At 38.7% G+C, this 22583-nt stretch overlaps 1 protein-coding gene across 1 annotated transcript in view; it reads right to left on the reverse strand.

Annotated features, from left to right (window-relative positions):
- LOC118836143 (amine oxidase [flavin-containing] B) overlaps positions 1–22583 on the reverse strand; it is a 152594-nt gene that overhangs the window by 39960 nt on the left and 90051 nt on the right. The window contains exons 4-5 of the mRNA XM_036743496.1: positions 18728–18832; positions 11509–11600 (exon numbers count right to left, since the gene is read on the reverse strand). Coding sequence (XP_036599391.1) covers positions 11509–11600; positions 18728–18832 — 197 coding nt within the window. The remainder of the gene's footprint in view (positions 1–11508; positions 11601–18727; positions 18833–22583) is intronic.

Here is a 22583-nt window from a genome sequence, read left to right on the forward strand (position 1 = left end):
TCTTATAAATGTTGATTATGTAGTAGTGATTTCTCTCCCCTTTTTCCTCTCCATTGTTTTCTGTCCCTCCCATTTCTGTCTTTTAATTACTGAAGGATGGTTTTCAGATACTTCATTTCATCATGACTTTATAAATGACCTATAATTCTCAGATTTTTTGTGCATGGTTTTTGAGTTTTCTTACAATGGTTTTACCTTGTTCTGACAGTTTTTGTATTGTTGTGCATTTGGGTTCCACATATGTGGTCCTCCTTTTTCAGAGAATCTATAGTTCTGGAGAAATTCTTTACTTACTCTAAATTACTTTCTTATTGGTATTTTTCTGATATATTTGAGGGTCCTAATTTCTAATATCTATTTTTTGCTACCCTTTTATTTTTGTAAAAATTATTCTTCTAACATGATCCTAAAGGACCTTTGCCTTGCTCTCTATGACTCTGAGACACCTTCTATTATTTGCTAGAGTATTCTTCCTCTCATCTACAGTCTTCAAATGATCTACCTTATTTTGCTCTATAGCCTTGTATTGTAGACTCTTTGGAGTTGCTGCACCATTTTTCTTTATCACAGGTCTCTCTGTTATGTATGCTGATAATTTTTTCCCTAGGTGATCTTTGGCTTATCCTGGCATATGATGGGGAAGAACTATGCTTAGACATAATCGCTCATTCAGGCATCTTGCTCAAAGTCTCATGATTAACTCTTCAGACATCTAATTCATTAAAGTGGCTGGGATAGAAACCCAACTGCAGTGTTTAGATGGCAGATGACAGGAAATGAAGAAAGTTCATAGTTTATAGATATGGTTTAGATGTTTTTTTTTTTCGGTGAAAGGGAAGAGATAGGATAGTAGCTAGGTTGGTTGTTGTCCTTTGTTCTCAAAGAGGACCAAATTGACATCACAATGCTTCAGTCAAGATTCAATGTGTCCCACTGTGGCTGATCAGGCCCATATGAGCTTGGAATGCTCTACCACAGGTTGGGCACAAATAGTCCATGTGAATATTTGGGGTGGATACTCCTAACCTGCACATCCTGCATTTCCTTTGAGCTGTTTCAATTCTGCTTTGCTCATATAGCATAGCACCTTCTCTGATGGGGGCACACCATGCTGAGTGGTCCTATGCCAATGTCTCCCATGTCACACAATCAATTCTAAAGTCCTTAAGGAAGACCTTGAGAGTGTTCCTGTATTGCTTCTTCAGACCACCATGTGAACACTTGCCCTGTATGAGTTCTCCATAAAATAGTCTTTTTGGCAAGCGTGCAATTTGCATTCATACAACGTGGCCAGCCCATCGGAGTTGCTTTCTTTGAAGCAGAGTTTGAATGCTTGGCAGTTTAGTTTGAATAAGGACCTCAGTGTCTGGTACCTTATCTTGCCAGGTGATCTTCAGAATCTTCCTAAGACAATTCAAATGGAAGCCATTCAGTTTCCTGGCATGGTGCTGGTAGACTGTCCAGGTTTCACAGGCATACAACAATGAGGTCAGCACCACAGCTCTGTAGACTTTCGGTGTGGTAGTCAAACACTTCTTCTCTCCTATACTTTCCTTCAGAGCCTCCCAAGCACTGAGCTAGCTCTGGCAATGCATGCATCAGATAAAAGGTCAGAGGTGTCAGGATTTTCTCCCCTCCGCCTTTAGTATTGCATAGATCTGAACACATATGTAGGCAGCTAGGAAAGAACCAATGGAGAGGGACAGATGGAAAGTACATAAGAGAGGGATGGTGGCTGGATTTAGGCCCTAAAATATGAAAGTAGGTATGGGATCAAAGGAGCAGGAATTAGCTGTAACAAGGAGCAATCATAAATTTTCTTGTGATTGGAAGGAAGACAAAGGAGTTTATGATTCCAAGGATTTGTGAGAGGTGAAATTAAAGATCCTGTCACAGAGACCCTTCATTGTAGCTCTGGCTGAAATCCTTCTTATGGTCATAATATTCATAAAGTTTCCCTATCTGCTGTACAAGACATGACATTGAGTAACTTCTATGCAGTATTTGAAGACTTTCTCTCTGTAGTATGAACCGATGTTGAGAAGGAATTTGCTCTGGAAAAATACCTGCCCTCATTTATGAACTTTCTACTCTGAATTCTCTGATTTATAGTTCAGTTGTGTGTTCCTGATTAAAGACTTTCCCAGGTTCATTATATTCACATAGCTAACGACATTCTCTCTTAATCTGATGTTGAATAAAGTCACAGCTTCCGGTGAAGGCTGCTTCCGATTTATTATATTCATAAGGCAGCTCTCCACTATGAATTTTCTGAGGATTATCAAAGATTATTTACAGAAGAAAGATCTTCTCAGCCTCATTACATTCATAGGGTTTCTCTCCAGTGTGAATTCTCTGATTTTAAGAAAGCTGTGAGCTTTGTTGGAAGGCCTTTATACATTTATTTCATTTGTAAGTCTTCTCACCACTATGAATCCTCTCATGTTCAGTAAGAAATGTATTCATTTTCAGTATTCATTACATTCACGTAGTTCTAGTATTTATTACATTCATATGGTTCCAGTATTCATTACATTCATATGGTTTCTCTCCAGTATGAATTCTCAGATGTACAAAAAGTTGGGTGCTCCTTTTGAAAGCCTCCCCACATTCATTCATTCCACATTCTCTCCCCAATGAATTCTCTATGTGCAACAAAATTTGTATTAAGAAGGAAGCTTTGCCACATTCATTACACTCATATGATTTCCCTCTACTATGAATTCTCTGGTACACATACCTAGGTAGGGTGCTGCTGTTGAAGGTGTTCCCACGTTTATAAATTTTCTCTTCGGTACAAATTATCCGCTGTTGAACAAGGCATGAGCTCCACTGGAAGATCTTCCCATAATTAGGCCACTTTCGAATGTTTTTCTTTAGTATATAGTCTCTGAGTTTTAGTGAGGTTGGAATTATAATTGATACTCAGGGGACATTTTGAGCATATTCTATCAGTGTTTGCGAGCAATCTGAAGCTATTTCCATACGTATCACCTTCAGGGAGAGTATTTCCTGATGATGTTCTCTATTGTGGAAAACCTGCTGGTCTAAGATGAGCAATTCTGGCACATACCTTCTCACTTGATTAAGATGGATGATTTTTACTAGTTTAGAATGTTTTTCCTTATTGCTCTACTCTCTCTCCAACCTGGCAGAACTTTGCCAGGCTCCTCACAACTTGGAGATACAAATACTTACCATGGAAAAGCATGCCAGGAATCTTTCTAGGGATAATTTTACCACAGAAAGGCACAGATTGGGAACTGACTCCTGGTTTTCAGGCCTAGTCTCCTAATTTGCACAGCAGATTTCAGGGACATCCCCCACCTCTAGCATCTAGGGTTCTTCCCCTTAATCCAGCTGGTGGATCACATCTCTTGGAAATGACAAGTGCCAGGTACACCAAGTTACTGTCCTGCATTACTGTCCAGAGAAGGGTCTGAGTGCTCCCACTCTTCTGGGGTAAAGTCCACAACCACATCCTGGGATGTCACTGACTTATGGGGGGAGGTGTTACTGATCACTTCTTCCCCAGTCAGAAAGGAATCTGGATATATTGGCCCCTGGCGCCCAGAGGCAGAACTGGAAGTCCTGTGCATGTGCAGTGGTTAGGTACCCTGGGGCCCTGAGGGAGAGCAGGGTCCCTGCTCCAGAACCTTGAGATTCTAGAATAATCAGCTACAGGATTGACTTCTAGCATAGGGCAGGAAATGGGTGATGAGATTGTTCTGGAGGAGAAAGGCACCATTTTGGTATGGTAGTACAGAGGCAAGGCTGATGCTTTCTACTAAAGCCAACAGCCTCAGGAGTCCTGACCACTTAGGCCTTATCAGACAGGTCTGGGTGTTCCATCTTTCTCTCCCTTCCACCTCCTGCAGGGCTGCCAAGAGAGCAAGATGAGGTCTCTGGCCCTCTGCCCACAGGGACTGCTCAAAACCTTTGCCTTTTCTCCTCTTTCAGGGCTGTGACCTGAGGCCGCATGTTTGTCTTCTAAACACCACTGAAACATAACAAAACCATGCAGAGAACTTCTATCATTTTCATCTTTAGTACCCTTAGATATATTAGGATCCTGAGAACACATTTGTTTCTTATCGCCATATTAGCACATAAACGAGTCACCCCTATATACTCCCTTTCAATTCATGTACATATGCTATGTTTCTCAGCTCAGATGCTGCCTTCTTCAGGAGGCCTTTCTTGGCTCCCCCCGCCCAGTGCCAAGGCCTTTCCTTTGAGATTACCCTGCATTTACACTGTTTATCTTATATGTACTTTTTATTCCCCCTTTGGCATCCTGTCCGCTCCATTACACTGTGAGCTCCTTGAGGGCAGGGATCATGTTTTTGCCATTCTTCATATCCCACCACTTAGCTCACATACTAAGTGCGCTACTGACACAGAGTAAGTGTTTAATCAATGACGCTCAATGAGTCCTTAGTAAATGCTTGTTGACTGACTCACAGACTTGCCCAAAGTAGTGTAAGAGTTAGGATTCAAATCTACAAATCCAGGATTCTTTCCATAACAGCATGTTCTCCAGGTTCACCTACTTTGTGACTATGCAGCTACTTTATAAAATCATCATTCACTACCTAACACATACATGTCATGAATAGGGAAGCCAAAACCTGCAGCTTTGTAATTAACAGAGCCCTTTAAAATATTTCAGTTCAGTTTGGAAAGCACGGAATAAAGGAAGAATAACTGAACTTGGAGACAGACCTGGGTTTTCATTTGGCTCTGACCAGCAAGTTGCTTTGGGCAAGTTACATGTTCTAGGCCTTTTTCTTGATCTATAAAATAAGAAGACTAGCTGATCCTCAATTTCTATGATTCTTAAGTATTTATCGAGCATCTGCTAATGATAATCCTACTGTAGTGAATATAAAGTATTAGGTACAGTCCCCGACATAATACCAGCGATTTCATTGAGAAGGCAAGATCTCCATTGAATTATTGTTGTTGTTGAGTGGTGTCCAACTCTTAGTGACCTCATTTAGGGTTTTTTGTAGCAAAGATACTGGAGTAGTTTGCCATTTCCTTCTCTAGCTCATTTTATAGATGAGAAACTCAGGCAAAAAAGGTAAGTCACACAGCTTGTAAGTGTCTGACACCAAACTTGGACTCAGGTCTTCCTGACTCCAGGCCTGGCATTCATTCTATCCACTGCACCACCTAGCCGAGGAAACAACTAAATTGAAAGAGTAGGTCACGTATGACTGCTCATTTAGTGTACAGGAACAAACATCAGATAAGGGGTCAGGAGATCTATGTTTGACGCCCACTTCTGGCATTTATTGGATCTGTAGCCATGGAAAAGTCATTTAAACTCTGAGTTTCAGCTCCAGTAACTGGAAAATTCAATAATCCTTGCACTACTTATAATAAATATATTGTAGGGTTGTTGTAAGGAAAGAACTCTATAAATCTTAAAGAGTCTATTTTTAGTTGTGAATAGTAATAATAAATATGATTTTGGGCAGGACACTTAAAAGGGTACTTATTTGCAACCATAATAATAATACCTAACATTTACATAATGCATTAACATAAGATTGCTTAATATGTACATGGGTGACAGGCTTTTGGAGCTGAGTCTCTAAGGCTATTTTGCACTACTGAGTCAAATGTGTGTGTGTTTTTTTTTAATCAGTAAGCAACAATCCCAGTAGAATTTTGTATTTTTTATACATCTCAATGGATTGAGGGGCTGGCAAGATAGAATGTGCTATAGAAAATTGTTTGTAAAAACACCATTCCCTTGGAATATTTTCACCAAGATTTCTAGAGCTACAGATACAGTCCATCCTCATAAAGATTCATTTGGATGAACTAGACGACATCAGGACTAGTACTTGAGGACATCTCCTTAATCACTTTTTCCCCTAGTATTAAAAGTACTTGACCAAGTACTTTATCTTTTTCACTCTTTTGGAATGCCAACAATGAAGTATCTTTCACACATATAATTAAAATTCGCTCATACAAAATCCTCTGGCAGACAGAACCAGAGGTGACTTTGTTCAGTGATTTGCATGTATCAGTATTAAGTTAGGAATATTGCCCACATTGTGTCACACAAATAGATGGGCTACCATCATGAGAATTGGCTAACCAAAAGTCGTAGGTCATGGCTGTTTCCTTCAAGACCTGAGGGAAAGTCAAAGTCAAATGCATCAGTACTTCCTGGACTCTTTCATTCTGTCATTCCTATTTTTATGCAATTTCCAACTTTAAGGCTATTTTCCTATGCTGATTCTTCAGCACTTTGATTTGGATAATCTTACCCGGCATTCTCTCCAGGATCTTTTTGCTCCTATCTTTCTTCCCTTTTATTTTTTCATAAACCCAGTTTGATCAACAAGAATAGTGTAGATATCAGCCTACTACTACATCTACTACTGCCTACACTCTCCTTCTACCCCCATCACGTGTCACCATACTCCTCTTATCAGAGATTCACAGTCCATTATTAAAACCAATAACCCAGGGGCAGTTAGATGACACAATGGACAGAGCAGCAGCCCTGGAGTCAGGATCTGATTTCAAGTGTCTGCCTCAGACACTTGACAGTAACTAGCTGTGTGATTTTGGGCAAGTCACTTAACCTTGATTGCCTTGCCAAAAACAAAACAAAAACAAACAACCTCCTCCCCCTTCACCTCCCCCCCACAATAACCTTCTGAATCAGGAACATCTCCAAATTGTCCTCTCACTTAGAGACAAAGACAGATCTGTGCTCTCATAGATTCAGATATTCTCTCCACTGATGCACATTATAATCCTACCACGCCCTCTTGTCTTTTGTGCTGTTTAGTGTCTTTTGTAAATCCTGCATAGATACACTAGCTATCCTGCAAGCCTCCTCTGGCTATTTTAATATATCAGGGGTATGTATCATTGTAGCACTCAAGCTATCTGTAATTTTTCATTCTTATTACATTACCAATCCATCTCCTTTGCTGGTCGCACATGTCCTGCATGTTTTCCTTACACATTTACAAAATACTGGCGATCACCATTGTCTGCATCTGTTCACACCCATCCTGTCTGATGAAACAATCAGTCAACAGTCATTTATTAAGCATTTACTATTTGAGGGGCACTATGCTGAGAGCTAGGGATTAAAAGAAAAGCAAAATCACGGTCTCTGTCCTCAGAGAGCTCAAACGAAGAGGCATACTTCTGAAACACAGGAAGCAGACCCAACAGTGATGAGATATTGTGAAGGCCAGTTACAAAATGGAATCGGTTTGGTGTGAGAATTGAGAGAAACAACTAGATTCTATTTCAGGAACATATTTTCCATCTTGTGCTGCCACATGTATTAACTTGTCTTGTTTTTCTGCAAATCATCCATGAGAAACTAGATGGTATAAGCCATCTACTGTTTCAAACAAGCTATGAAACTCAGTCTTCTTCCCTGCTCCTCCCTCACCCCACAACTTGGAAAGCCCCTAACCTTTCTTCTTATTAGAAATTAGATTACCTAATTTTGTATCCTGTTTTTTTATTCTGTTAATTGTTTTCTTTTAACTAATTAATATTAATTTAATTTATTTAATAATTAATTTTAACTAATTCTTTTAATGAATTATTTGATTAATTGTTTTTAATATATAAAGGTCTGTCTCACTGTATTCCGGGTCTTTGGACTAACTGGGGTCCAATGACCAACATTTGTTATGACTGTTTTGCTAATAAATCTTGTAGGTCAGATTTTGTTTCCTCAGTTATTATAAATTATCCACCACAGCAGCCACCTATAACTTCATAAAATGAGGCACCTCTCATTCAAGACAAGTGAAAGAATGGGAAAATATTACAGAAACTACTTTGCAATATAAATCTTTCCCCATTCTCTCTTCCCTGGATAGCTTGCTTATTTTTCTTCATGAGAAATCCTACGAATCTAATCCAATATGGAGCTGAGAATGGGCTTATACACTTGAGGGGATTTGTTTTAAATCTGCCTCCGTTTCTAATCAGAGCTATTGCTGTACCACCAAATGATGAACTGCTATGACTGCAAATGTTATGATTCTTAACAGTAATTACCTGCATTGCTAATTGTGTTTTCCTTATTTATTGCTCCCCTTAAATGATGCCCCAGGATCTGCCAATGCAATAAGTGATAAGAGATCACTATAGCAAATGCTATTTTCACTTCAATGCAATATTCCAAATGAATGTTTGGGTATTTGCTTTTGATGGATGACAAGCTTTTCTTTGACAGGAGAGATATTGCTCAGCAATCCATTTACTTCAAGGGATATTGCAAAATTCTCATAATAGAATTAACTTTAAATCACTTAAATTAAATTTTTAAAAAAGCTACAGCATCTAGCAATTTTGGGGGTTTGGGGGTAAGGAGGCACTAACCAAAAAGAACCAAGCATGACAGCCTGTCAGCTTGTCACAACTCTGTAAACATCTGCAATTATGGATACATCTGTTGATTCTAGTCCCACAAAAGAGCAAGTTTCGGCACAACAGAAAAAGGTCCTTTGCCACTAGGATCACCAATTAGCTGAAATACTTTTAAAATGGTCACTTTGGTTTTCCTGTGTCTCAGTTTCCCCATCTGTAAAATCAGAAGTTGTGCTAGGTGATGTCCAAGGTTCCTTTTGGATCTAAAAGTCATCTGAAATATACCTATTTCTAATCAGGCAGATTTCTAATCTAATCTATTCTTTGTCTTTTATAAATATTTTGAAATGGAGAGTGATAAAATAGGAAGCCAAGGGACGAAAGGGACATGAGAGGGACAGAGTAGTCCTCCATGATTTATTCCCCTCAACCCAACACTGTAGTGAAGGCTGGGTCAAATATTATCCTCATTTTAATGTTATTCATATTTTGGCCTCTAGGTGGTGCTGTGAGTAGAGTGCTGGATCTGGAATCAGGAACACCTGAGCTCAAATCTGGCCTGGGACAGTTACTAGCTGTGTGACCCTGGCCAAGGAATAGTGAATCCCAGTGTTGTGATGAGGATCAAATAAGATAATAGTTGTAAAGCACTTGGTACAGTTCTTGGCACATAGTAGGCACTATGTAAATGTTAGTGTTTATTGTTATTACCTTTTATTTTATTGGTATTATCATTTCTTTGTACATAGATAACTGAGGCATAAGGAGGGTAAGTGGGTTACCCAAGGTTATAGAGCTAGAAAGCAGTAAGACTGGAACACAGGCCCAAGTCTCCTGACTCCAAAGCTGGTGCTTCTCCCACTACAACTCATTAATTAACACCAAAGGAGGACCAGAGGGATGGTGGATGATAAAGTAAATCATGTTTTCTGAATTGTACCTTCAGGCTTGTAAGTGAATAAGGGTGTGGCTGACTGTCCGGGAATTTATTTCCAATGAGATGATGAAAGCATGCTACTAAAACCAGCATTGGGACACCTTGCAAAGTTGCTCATTTTTTCCCATCCTGTCTACTGTTTCCCTCCAACTCTCTCTGCTCTGGGAAAAGCCTTGTAATAGGAGGTTTGCATCTAAGTTTCCTCAAAATTCCCTGGAGCATTCTTGTAAGTTTAAAAAATTTCCTCTGCATACAAGATCACAGAGTAGGCTCTTACTAAATATTTAATGAATTGAATTGAGTCGAAATAATGAGAGCTCAAGCACCTAAGTCAAGCACCCAAGAAGAGTAAGGAACTAATTTTTAATAAGCTCAAAAGCATTCCAAACGGACATATGGCTTAGACATAAAGGGTGATATTAAAAACAAAGTAGGGGAGCAAGGAAGAAATTACCTTTCAGATCGATGGATAAAGGAAGAGTTTATGACTAAACAAATCCTTTTGAGGATTATGGAAAATAAAACAGACAATTCGGATCGTATAGGATTTTTTTGAGCGGAGAAGATAGGGCAATTGGGGTTCAGTGACTTGCCCAAGGTCACACAGCTAGTAAGTGTGTCAAGTGTCTAAGTCCTCCTGACTCCAGGGCCAGTGCTCTACTCATTGTGCCACCTAGTCGCCCCAGATCATATAGGATTTTTAAAAATTTTTGCACAAGCAAATCAGATTTAGTTAAAAATAAAAGAGAAACAGACAACTGGGAAAAAAATTCTTTGTTGCAATTTTCTTTGATAAAAGTCTCATATTTAAGATATATAAGAAACTGATAAACATTTATAGGACTGAGAGCCATTCCCCAAATGGTCAAAGGATAGGAATAGGCAGTTTTCAAAGGAAGCAACTTAAGCTATTAACAACTATTTGGAAAAATATTCCTAGTAAACTAATAATTGTAGAAATGAAATTAAGGCAACTCTAAAGTCTACCTCACAGCCATCAAAATGGGAAGGATGAGGGAAGATGAAAATGATGGCTGTTGGAGGGGCTGGGAAAAGGCAAACCACGGCATTGTTGGCAGTCTTGTGAAGTTGTACAACCATTCCAGAAAGCAACTTGAAACTAGGCTCCAAAAGTTACAAGCCTCAGTTGTATTTACTGGTCTGTGGGGGACTGTTTTGTCATTAGCAACATCTGTTGTAGTGAAAAGAAAGCATTACATCTAAAGTCAAAGGATCTGGGTTCAAAACCTATTTGTACCTCTCCTACATGTGAGTTTCCCCAACTTTAAGATAAGGTAGCTATATAAAATAATCTCTCAAGATTCAAAGTTTAGTTCATGTGTCTTGACTTAAACCTCTGCTTGCTTTGGGCATATATATCTTTATGCCTTTGTCCAGATTTGCATCTAGATCTAAATTTTTTTTTCTCCAAGCACGAAATACCTACCAAACTTCAATATGTAAAAAGAATTTTATCCATTGGTTAAGATATAAAATGTAGACCCAGACCAAATCAATCCATTGAAATGAGTCCTCCCCACCTTGACTCCTGCTCCCACCTAATATTTTGATTATAATTTCTACATACTTGCATGTGTATGTCTTGTCTTTCCTGATAGAATGGATGCTTTTTGAGACAAGGACTATTTCATTTTTAGTTTCTTGTCCCTAGATCTCAGCAGATACCCAGTACAATGTAAGGTTAATAGATACCTGAAGACAGATTGGAGGGATCCACCAAGTCTGAAAAAAGTGTGTGGTCTTAGAATAACTCATTTATTTTATCTCACCAACAGTGGTGGGTTAAAATTAAAGAAAAAAAAGACAAAACAAAATGGAAAACTATTTTTGTCGATGTAACTTTTTAAAAACTAAACTTTCATGGACAAAAGCAATTCCATTCTGTCATGTTCCCAAGTCTTTTCTTACTGTAATTTGATAATAGTGTAATTCCATTCAATTAAAAGTTTTAATAGTTTAAAATGGCACTAAGATTTTTGGGACATCCAATATCATATACATGGCCTGATCCCCATAGTAGAATTGTAATCTTCTCAAGGTCAGGCACCATGCCTTCTAGTACTCCACACAATGACTAGCAGCGTCTAGCATATAATAGAAGCATGCTGAATTAAATTGATAAAAAAAAATGAAAGATTATATATTATTTAGGAGTTACATAGGAAGTTACTGCTTACTCAGTCCAGCAGATCTTGTCCAAAAGTTCCTTCATTGTCATGAAATCCCATTCTTCCGCGTGAGGCGCTTTCCAAGGAGCATCACTTGGAATCTATGCAGAGAAGTGCAAAATGTTTTCTCCATTTAGGGATCATTTAGGGAGATCAGCTAAATAGCATTTTAAAGCACAACTTAGAGAGCACAAATAAAGTTATGTGTCTGTACTATGCAATTCAATAAAGTTCAACTAGATAGTGTAAGAGATAGTGTAAATGAATGAGCTACGTTTTTTTAAATATTTAGATAGATAGATAGATGGCAGTATGTTATGGTGGATAGAGAGTTGACCTCAGATCCAAAGCAACACAAATTCAAGTTCTGACTTTAATGCATATGGACTATATTTGTTGTTGTTGAGACATTTTTTAGTCATGTCTGACTCTCCATGACCCAATTTGGGGTTTTCTCAGCAGAGATACTTGGAGTAGTTTGCCACTTCTTTCTCCAACTCATTTTACAGATCAGGAAACTGAGGCAAACAGGGTTAAGTGACTTGCCCAGGGTCACACAGCTAGTGTCTGATGCTGGATTTGAACTCAGGTCTTCCTGAGTCCAGGCCAGGTGCTCTATCCACTGCCCCACTCTGCTGCCCCATACTAATAGTATGAACCAGAGCAATTCATTAACTTCTGAGTGCTCCCAGGAAATTGTCTCAGACCATAAGTTACAGAAGAGTTGCTCATCTACATTGACAGAGAAGATTTTTCTCACTGGGTATCTGCCTGCATTGATGAAATGAAAGGTCATATGTCTATATATATATATATATATATATATATATATATATATATATATATATATATATATATATGTGTGTATGTATGTATATACACACACACACACACACACATAAGTGTATTTTACATACTGTTCAGTCATTTTCAGTCCTTTTATTTTACATATACATATTTATTTTTTGGCCTGGACCTTTGATGAAATCAAAATCTCCCCCTCCCCCATCAAGTGTATACATATAAACACATGCATGTTACAGTTATATGTACACATGCATGTGATTATATGCATGTGTTTGTGTGCATTAATCTGCCTCCCCCCGTTTTCATATGGCCTACAGACTAAGAATAGTTTTTACATTTTAAAACATAATGAAATTTTGTAAAACTATTCTTAAGGGGTGGGCACAGTGGGTCAAATCCAGCCTTATGGACCATAGTGTGCCCATCTCTGCACTACATAATACTGTTCTTTCTATGAAATATTTTTGTTGTTATCATTACAATTGTTTAAATTGTTATCTTTGCTGTCATGATTTTATTTGTTTAGCATTCACATTATTACTTCTACTTACTGCTCTATAAACTGACCTCTTGAATTCATGATGAAACCTTTTCTTTCTTATAGTAAATCTTGTTTTTAAATAGATGGTCCCCAAACATGGATCATGATGTCTAATTCTAATTTAAAACCAGCCACTATGTCTGATTAGACTAACAAAGAAGTGATTGGTGGAAAGGAAATATACAGACAAAGCTTCCCTGGATGTGCCCAGAAGACTAAATATGCCTCTGAACCTGTCAACCCAAATTCAAAATACTTCAAAAATGAGGTTTGTTGTTATTTAGTCATGTCTGACTCTGACATTTGGGTTTTCTTGGCAAAGATACTGGAGTGATTTGCCATTGTCTTCTTTAGGTCATTTTACAGATGAGGAAACTGAGGCAAATGAGGTTGAGTGACTTGCCCAGGGTCATACAGCTTTTAAGTGTCTGAGGCTGGATTTGCCCGGTGCTCTATACATGGTGCTATCCCCTCAGTTTGTTCCACTGTACATTTCCAGTTTAATTTCACCATATTCTCTTTACACATTCTACATAATAATCAAATTAGACTACTATCTCTTTCCTGAATGCAAGCTTCCATCTCTGGCTTCCTATAACAGACCATGCTCCACACTGGAGTGAGCTTCTTCATGGCCTCCATGGACCCTCTCACTCAATTTTCTTAAGGTACTTTTTGGGGACCTCTCTTTTGTCCTTCCCTCATTTTATCTTGTCTTGTCTCACATGTATTGTTAGTCATGCCATTTTCCCTAGTAGAATGTAAGTTCCTTTGGGGGGGAAGAACTGTGTCCTTTCTTCTGTTTTTATTCCCAGAACCTAGTATAGCACTTTGTGTATCACGGGAACCTCACAAATGTTTCTTTAAATGCTGGAGGAGATATACATTAATGCACTGTTGGTGGGAGTTGTGAACTCATCCTACCATTCCAGAGAGCAATTTGGAACTATGCCCAAATGGCTATAAAATTGTGCATACCCTTTGATCCAGAGATATCACTACTAGGTCTTTATGCCAAAGAGATCAAAGAAAAGGAAAAGGATCTATATATACATAAATACTTATAGCAGCACTTTTATGGTGGCAAATTAGAAATTGAGGAGCTATCCAGCAACTGGGGGAATGGCTGAACAATTGTGGTATATGATTATAATAGAATACCATTGTTCTCTAAGAAATGCTGAGCAGGATGATTTAAGAGAAGCTTGGACTTACATGAACTGATGCAGTGAAGTGAGCAGAACCAGGAAAACATTGTATACAGTAACAACAACATTGTGTGATGAATGTAATGACAATTTAGATTTGAAGATCTTTCTCACCCATTAATAGGCCATGTGACCTGCTTATGTCACAGGAAGCCCAAGTCAAGTTTGGTGGGAGGAGCCTTCTGAGAAGAAAAGGAAATTGTGTCACAGGAAATGCAGAGAGAGAGAGAGACAGAGCAGTTAGAGCTAAGGGAGAGAGTAGATGTGTGTTTGCTTTGAGTGAGTTTTTGGGATGGCCCCAGTGGGGGTTGGGGGGTGGAAGGTTATGGGATGGTAAGGCTCCATGCTGTGATATTGTGTTTTAAGTTGCTGTTATGATCAAGTGAACTCACTGGTTGTGGAACTTGGTTGCTTCGTTATGGCATCTGGTCTTCTGGTGTCTGAATAAATGTTTTACTTCTTCTACCTTCTATGTGGACAGTCTCTCATACTTGTGATACAGAACCACATAAGCATATTCACAATTATCATCGATGTCGTGTTTATTGCCTTGTTAATACATTTGGCGTCATGAACAGGATTGCAAGGTATAAGATCTCTATTTGGAGGTAGAAAGGCTTTAGAAGAAGAAATGGTTATCCCAGAATGGGAGGAAGTACCTTATTCCTCCCTAGCAAGGGAATGGGCTAAATGCATAGGGCTGTGTGAGGACTGGAAACAGAAGCTACAGAGGGGAGAACCTAGAGATTTGGAAGGATGTTTGCAAGAAATTAAAGTTAAGCCAGAGAGAAAATTGCCAACAGAACTCTCTAGGAGAGGCTGGATTTTACTCACAGTGTATTGTATTATATATGAAAGCAGGGACAGACTGTTAGGAGAGGGAACTGAGACAATTAGAGAAACATCTAGCTTAAATGAGAATGTTTCTTTTATACTACAGCAAGATGGGGAATCTCAGGTGGCAGAACAGATTACTGTTCAGGAATCGACTGATTTTGCTGTTAATTTGGCTAGGAGAGGGAGCCAAGGAGGTCAAGAGGGCATTTCAGTTCAGCCCAGGTCTAGTCTAGCAGCCAGTCTGGTTGCCATGGTGACAAGGGAAGAGAGTCAGGAGAGAATGATACACTATTAGAAGCTGAAACACGAGATGATATTTTGTTGTGTGGTGCTCCTCACACAGAGAATGGGATATTGTTAGATCCTCAGACAGAAGTGCACCCCATACAACAGAGGAGGCAAGAACCCCAAGATAATAATACAGTGTTCAGTGAGGTTTTAGAAGATTTTACACAGTAGGAAATCACAGATATCTTAAGTAGGTTTATCCAAGGAATGGGAGAATCATTAATATCTTAGACTGTGAGAATCAGTGATGTAGGGGCCACAGGAGTATCTGTGGATAGTGTAGCCTGTAAGAAATTCATAAGTATTAGTCAGAATCCTTTTGTACAGCAAGCTTTTAGGAATTATCATCTGCAAGGGGGTAACAGGACAATTGGCCTGTTAGCTTTAGCAGCCAAAGGATGTAACCAAGAATATCTAATGGATTCTATGTGGCCCAGTGCAGATAGAACCTAGTATTCACTTAGGAACTGTATAAGAAAGTTAAAGGAGGAGGTAATGAAGACTGCTATTATGATGGGAAACACAGTGATACTCCCTTGTGATACTATGATACTCCCTTGGGAATCTCTCATAGAAATTTGATAATTAAGACAGCTCCTCCTGCTTATAAAACACTTAATTCTGACTCTGCTAATTGTGGAAGTAGGGAACTCTCTTTCAGAGGTGCTGGATAAGATTTCACAGTTGAGTGATTTAGGAGACTGGGGAAAAGATAAATTTCCTTGAGAGAGAGAAGAGTGAACAGCCAGCAGATTCAACATCAGAATAGAGTGACAAGAAAAGAAATGTTTACTACTCTATTGAGAGCAGGGGTAGATTTTAGAAGAATAGATGGTATTTCAACTAATGAGCTATACAAAATATACCAAGATAAGGGGCTTAATAGCAGATGGAATAGAGAAGAACTGCCCCTACAAATCCTACAGATCTTGAACATTTGTGTTCAAGTGAGTCACACTTTCAGGGAGACTAGGAAATATGTTGATTCCAGCTCAGATTAAAGAAACACACAGATGGGATTACAGACCCTATATTAATCTGACCATACATTGGAAAAATGGATCATTGAAAGAACAGTTAAGGAAGTTAAGTTCTAATAATTCTTATCAACATTGGAAAGATAATTTGTTCACTGCTTTACCTAATTTGAATAACAGAACATTAGGAGGAAGTACACCTCCAGCCAGAATGATGACCCCGAATCTGCAAGTTATAAAACAGCAAACACATAAAATCTTGAATATTGAGTACTAGACTGTGAGGGAAGGTATCCCACCACCATATCCAGGACTACCTGGTTCAGCAGGAAATGATTTAAATTGTTTAAAGGACTTTAGGTTGGATAGAAAAGAGATAAGAAAATCTCTATTGGAATATATATGAGAATCCCTAAGAATCATTTTGGACAGATATTACCTACATCAGGATTAGCAGCTCAGGAAATATATGTATTGGCTGGAGTGATAGATTCTAACTCTCAAGGAGAAATTATTGTGACATTCCAGAATTTGGGTAAAGAACCCATACAGTTGTGTAGAAATGATAGAGTAGTTCAATTGATTATTATTTCTTGTGAAACAATACCTCTTGTGAAAACTGACCCTCCTTCCAAAATAAGTACCAGAAAAAAAGAAGGGTTTGGTTCCACTGATAGAATAAAATTGGGAGCTAAAGTATAGGTAAAATGGAATCCAGATGATGTTCCAAAAGCTGCAGAAATTATAGCACACAGGAAGGATAATACTATAACTGTCGTTTACTCAGGAGAAAATGATTATCAAATTGCATCCTTGACTCATGTATTCTTTTGTGAATGAGGCTATGATTGTTTCGTTGTTTCTTTTTGGATTTTCGCTGGTTAAATTTGTTTGTGAGATTTGTTTCCTGCAGGCTTAGTACCATCCACCTATAGATGCCTGATTGCTTAAGCCAAATGTCACCCTCTGATGTGTTCAGATGTCACCCCTGGACCTGTCCATGACTGTGATGTGTCACTCCTAGACTTGCCATTAAACAAGTCCTGGTTGCCAGGTTGCTAAAGAACTGACCTCTCAAATAGGACTCTTGACCTCTTGGGGACAATTTCAGCAGGAAGAAGCTATGGAGGATGAGACCTTTGCCCTTACCCCAAGATTTTGAGCCCCATTCATTCGAAGGGGGAATGATGACATTGTTTTATATGCTTATCCTGTGTTATCCCTGTTATATTGTTATAAAGTTTTATTGACACCAGTTATCCCAATATTCCCATTGACCTACGTAATGGATAAGAAAGATCTTGGGGCTGAATGTAATGACAATTTAGATTTGAAGATCTTTCCCACTTATTAATAGGCCATGTGACCGGCTTATGTCACAGGAAGCCCAAGTCACATGTGGTAGGAGGAGCTTGCTGAGAGGAAAAGGAAATTGTGTCACAGGAAATGCAGAGAGAGAGCACTTAGAGCTGAGGAAGAGAGTAGATGTGTGGTGGCTGTGAGTGAGTTTTGGGAAGGCCCCAGTGGGAATGGGGTGGTGGTGGAAGGTTTGGGGATGGGGAGGCTCCATGCTGTGATACTGCGTTTTAAGTTTCTTGCTGTTATGATCAAGTGGGCTCACTGGTTGTGGAAACTGGTTGCTTGCTTATGGGATCTGGTCCTCTGGTATCTGAATAAACGTCTTACTTCTTCTGCCTTCTATGTGGAGAGACTCTCATATTTTACAATGCAGAACTGCATAGGCATATTCACAATTATCACTGATGTGTTGTGTTTATTACCTTGTTAGTACAGATGATCAACAGGAATGACTTAACTATTGTCATCAATAAAATGATTCAAGAAAATTCCAAAGGTTTTTGATGAAAAATGCTATCCATCTCCAGAGAAAGAACTGATGGAGTCTGAATGCAGATCCAAGACAGTTTTTCTTTCCTTTATTTTTAGGATTTTTTTGTCTGTCTCTTCTTTCACAATATGACTAATTTGGAAATATGTTTTGCATAACTGTATGTGCATATCAAATTGCTTTCTGTCTCAAGGATGGAAGTGAGAGGGAAGGAAGGGAGAGAATTTGGAAGTCAACATTTTAAAAAATGATGTTAAAATTGTTTTTAAATGTAATTGGGGAAAATAAAATATTATTAAAAAATAAAAAGAAAAAATGTTTCCCGAATTGAAAAGAAGTGGAACAAAGCTCTGGATAGAGATGTGGAGCTGTAGCCTATACTTTGGCAAGAATGAAGACCTAGAGAAGCATCAGCTGGTTCTGGTTTGCTCTGAATCAGTAGCCTACAGCCAGTACCAGAGGAAGAGAAAATTTTAAGTAATTTTTAAAAGAAATGTACTATTGATAACAGTTATTGTGCATGAAATTTTCTATCTTTCCTTTTCTTTGAGTGCCACAAAGAATAGAAGCAAAACAAAATAACATAAAAATTAACATAGTTGAACCACATATGATCTTTTTAAAGCTCAGTGGAAAAATGCATTTCCTTTTTAACCGACCAGCTAAACATGAAAACTCTGTAACTTATCAAAGAAGATTTTACAGGCTCAAACATTCATACCTGCTTTCCCATTTCGTCCATCGTTCTCCATAAGTTATTATGATCTAAGAATGCGATGGGGTTCCATACAGGAGGAAATGGACCTCTGAAGGGATAACTTTTGCCCTGTAATATATAAGATAAAAAATAACTTTAACAAAATGTCCCATAATTTTTCATTTCTTTGTACATATTTATGTTAATTTCATTATAATGATTATTTTCAAAGGAGAAATATTAGACTTCCAAATATTTTGTCTTAAAACAGCAAATAATACAATATACCATCTTGAAGAAAGAAATGATTAATTAAAGCAGGGGTTCTTAACACATGGTCTATGAATTTGGATTAAAAAAACATTTTGATTACTGCATTTCAATATGACTAATTTCTTCATAATCCTATAGACTCTTTTATGCATTTAAAAACATTATTCTGAGAAGAGATTATTCCTGGAAGTTTTCCTTTAGAGATCTTTTTCAGGAGGTGATCAGTGCATTCTTTCAATTTCATTTTCCCCTTTGGTTCTGGAATGTCAGGGCAGTTTTCCTTGATAATTTCTTGAAAGATGACGTCTAGGCTCTTTTTTGATCATGGCCTTCAGGAAGTCTAATAATTTTTGAATTCTCTGTCCTGGGACCATTTTCCAGGGTCAGTCGTTTTTCCAATGAGATATTTCACATCTTCTTCTATTTTTTTCATTCTTTTGGTTTTGTTTTACAATTTCTTGATTTCTCATAGTGTCATTAGTTTCCATTTGCTCCATTCTAATTTTTAAGGAATTATTTTCTTCAGTGAGCTTTTGGACCTCCTTTTTCATTTGGCCAGTTCTGCTTTTTAAGGCATTCTTCTTCTCATTGGCTTTTGGGACATCTTTTGCCATTTGGTCACTCTATTTTTCAAGGTATTATTTTCTTCAATATTTTTGGGGGTCTTCTTTAGCAAGCTGTTGATTCGTTTTTCATGATTTTCTTGCATAACTCTCATTTCTCTTCCCAATTTTTCCTCTACTTCTCTTACTAGATTTTCAAAATCCTTTTTGAGCTCTTCCATGGCCTGAGACCAATTCATATTTTTCTTGGAGGCTTTGGATGTAGGAGCTTTTGTTGTCTTCTGAGTGTGTGTTTTGATCTTTCTTGTCACCAAAGTTAAGTTTAGTCTGAGATTTTTTTCCCATTGTTTGCTTTTTCCTGACTTTTTAACTCTTTGTTAAGGTAGGGCTTTGCTTCCAGAGTGGATGGTGAATTGTCCCAAGGTTCAGGGGTTTTGTGAAGCTGTTTTCAGAGATACTTCTAGGGACCTGTAAATTTTCAGTTCTTCCAAGGTGTTATGATCTAAAGAGAGGTGTTTACTCCCCTCCTGGCCTGTTCTCTGTTCTGTGAGGGACCACAAGCACTCTTTTCTGCCTTGAAACTGTGAGAAGGATTCCCTCTCCATTGCTGCCACAAGCTCCCCTATGTCAGTGCTCCTCCTTGCCCCAGGACTGCTATCCAGGACTGCAACCCAGATCCAACTATGTGCAAAGCAACAGAGTCCTGCCTCGGTGCCCAGCAAAGAGACCCCTGTAATCTCCTTCTGACCAGTTGTTCTACCCCTTTATCATCTGTGGGCTGAGAGCTCTGGAAGTTGCTTCAGTCACTCCCAAGGTCTGCTCCTGGTTGGCTGGGGCTGGGGCTGTTCCTCTCTCATCCAGGTCTGACAGACCTTCCCTACTGACTTTATCAGTTGTCTCTGGTGTTTGTGTGCTGAGAAGTCTAGCACAGCTGCCAGTGATTCAGTCCCATGAGGCCTGGTCTGTGCTGTGCTCCCCTCTCAGCCTAGTACAACAGAACTTTTCTGTAGACCTTCCAGGTTGTCTTGGGCTGGAAACTTTTTTCAATCTGTCTTTTGTGGGTTCTGTTGCTACAGAATTTGTTTAGTGTCATTTTTTACAAGTATTTGGAGGTTTTTGGGGGAGACCTCTCAGGCGAATCCATGCCTTCATTCCACCATCTTGGCTCCACCCTGACAAGGGATTTATAAGCTTTAACAAAAAGGGACTGATGACACTCCTAGATCCATAAAATTATACAAGTGAGGCAACTAGAAAAGGCCCAGAATGTGTCTAACTCACAATGTTTCATAAGATCATGATTTAAAGATGGAAGGAAGATCACTTAGTCCAAGCTCCTCATTTTACAGATGAGGAAACTGAGGCCCAGAGAGACCAAGTGGTTTATCCTAGGTCACACAATTAGCAAATGACAGGGATTCTGATCCCTCATCCTTTGGCTTGAAATCTTTCCACTGGCCTATTCTTCTTGCCCTGAAATGTGGTATACAACATAAACAGTAGCTCACATGTATACAGCACTTTATTTTATTTTTCAACCAACAAGTTTTTAGTAAGCACCAACTGCGTGCTGAAGATAATTTTTTTTTAAAAAATTATTTTATTTTTAATTTATGGAACAAAACAAGCATTTCTATAACACAATATAATAAAGGTAATTGCACATGAAACTGCAAATCTACTATGAACAATTATCTATTCCTTTTAAAACACAGAAAAGTTCACATTTAAATTTCTTTTCTTTTCTCTTCCCTCCTCCCATCTTGTCCTAGACATGGCCACCATTACACACACACACACACGCACACACACACACACACACAAATTATTCTACACATACTTCTAAACAAATCTCTGAGGAAAGAGGTGTAAACATTATGATTCCTATTTTAAAAATGAGTAAACTGGGACTTAATGAGGTTGAGTGATTTTCTTGCAGTTCTTCATCTTATCAGAGGAAATAATAGAACTAGGACTCCAGTTTAAACCCAACTCTAAGTCTGGTGCTCTTTGCACTATACTATACTGTCTCACTTAAGATTTTGGGAGCTACAGGCACATTGGAGGATGGATGAGGGCACCAACAGGCCCATGCTGTGATTGTTCAGTAGTTCAGTCAGAAGTAACCCTGAATCACCAGAAAATATTATTTTCATACCTATTTTGTTAGTAGAGATGTGAGATGAAGTTAAAAAATATAGAACGTGATTTCCTCTTGTCTTTCCGATATTACGCTAACATAATACCTTGCGTGTAAGGGCTGAACGAATGTTTGTTGAATTGAATTTGTTGCAGATTTTAAATTTCCTAAGGGGAGATGCTCTATCTCATGCTTCTATTTCGTTGTCTTCCCCTTACCTCCTCCCCCTAGTGTTTCGTACGCTACTGCTCAATTTATTTTCATAGAGCTCTTTGGGCAGGCTGAAGGGCAGGATGTTTGGTGGGAGAGAATAGCATTGGATTAGTGGCCAGGCCCTGCTCTGCCACTACTAACTCGTTGTGGGACATCAAGTCAAGTTATCTCTCTGGGTCTTAATTTTCTTATCTGTGCAATGAAGGGATGAGTTCATCACAGTCCTAAAAATTCTACGATGAGTTTCTCACTCTCCTAGCTACCTTATTTTGGAAATGCTTTATCAATGTTCCTCCTAGAATGTGACACCCAGATGAATTTCTTGAGAGTCAGTCAAAATGACATATTCATTAGGGGCAGGCCTGATGCCAGTGTCCTGTTCAGGTTCGATTTGGGGATGAAACGAGACACTTGTAAGGTATGAAACAATTAACAAAAGGAAGCTTACTTTGCCCTAAAAATCTGCAACAAGAATACAGTGGCACTTGGCATCTACATAGCTCTCCTCATCTCCATATGGAGATGCAGGACAAGATACGGTCACTCTTTCAGTCTTCAGACAGCCACCAAATCTGACAACCCCTGACTCCACTTGGGTAGGATTTTCTATGACCTTAGGTGGCCAGGAAGCTTGCCAATGGAGAAAGACAGGTGAGGTCCAGAAGACAGTTTTGTTGCCTTTTGGGAAAAT

The sequence above is a fragment of the Trichosurus vulpecula genome, chromosome 2, assembly GCF_011100635.1.
Source record: "Trichosurus vulpecula isolate mTriVul1 chromosome 2, mTriVul1.pri, whole genome shotgun sequence".
In the NCBI taxonomy this organism is placed as follows: Eukaryota; Metazoa; Chordata; class Mammalia; order Diprotodontia; family Phalangeridae; genus Trichosurus; species Trichosurus vulpecula.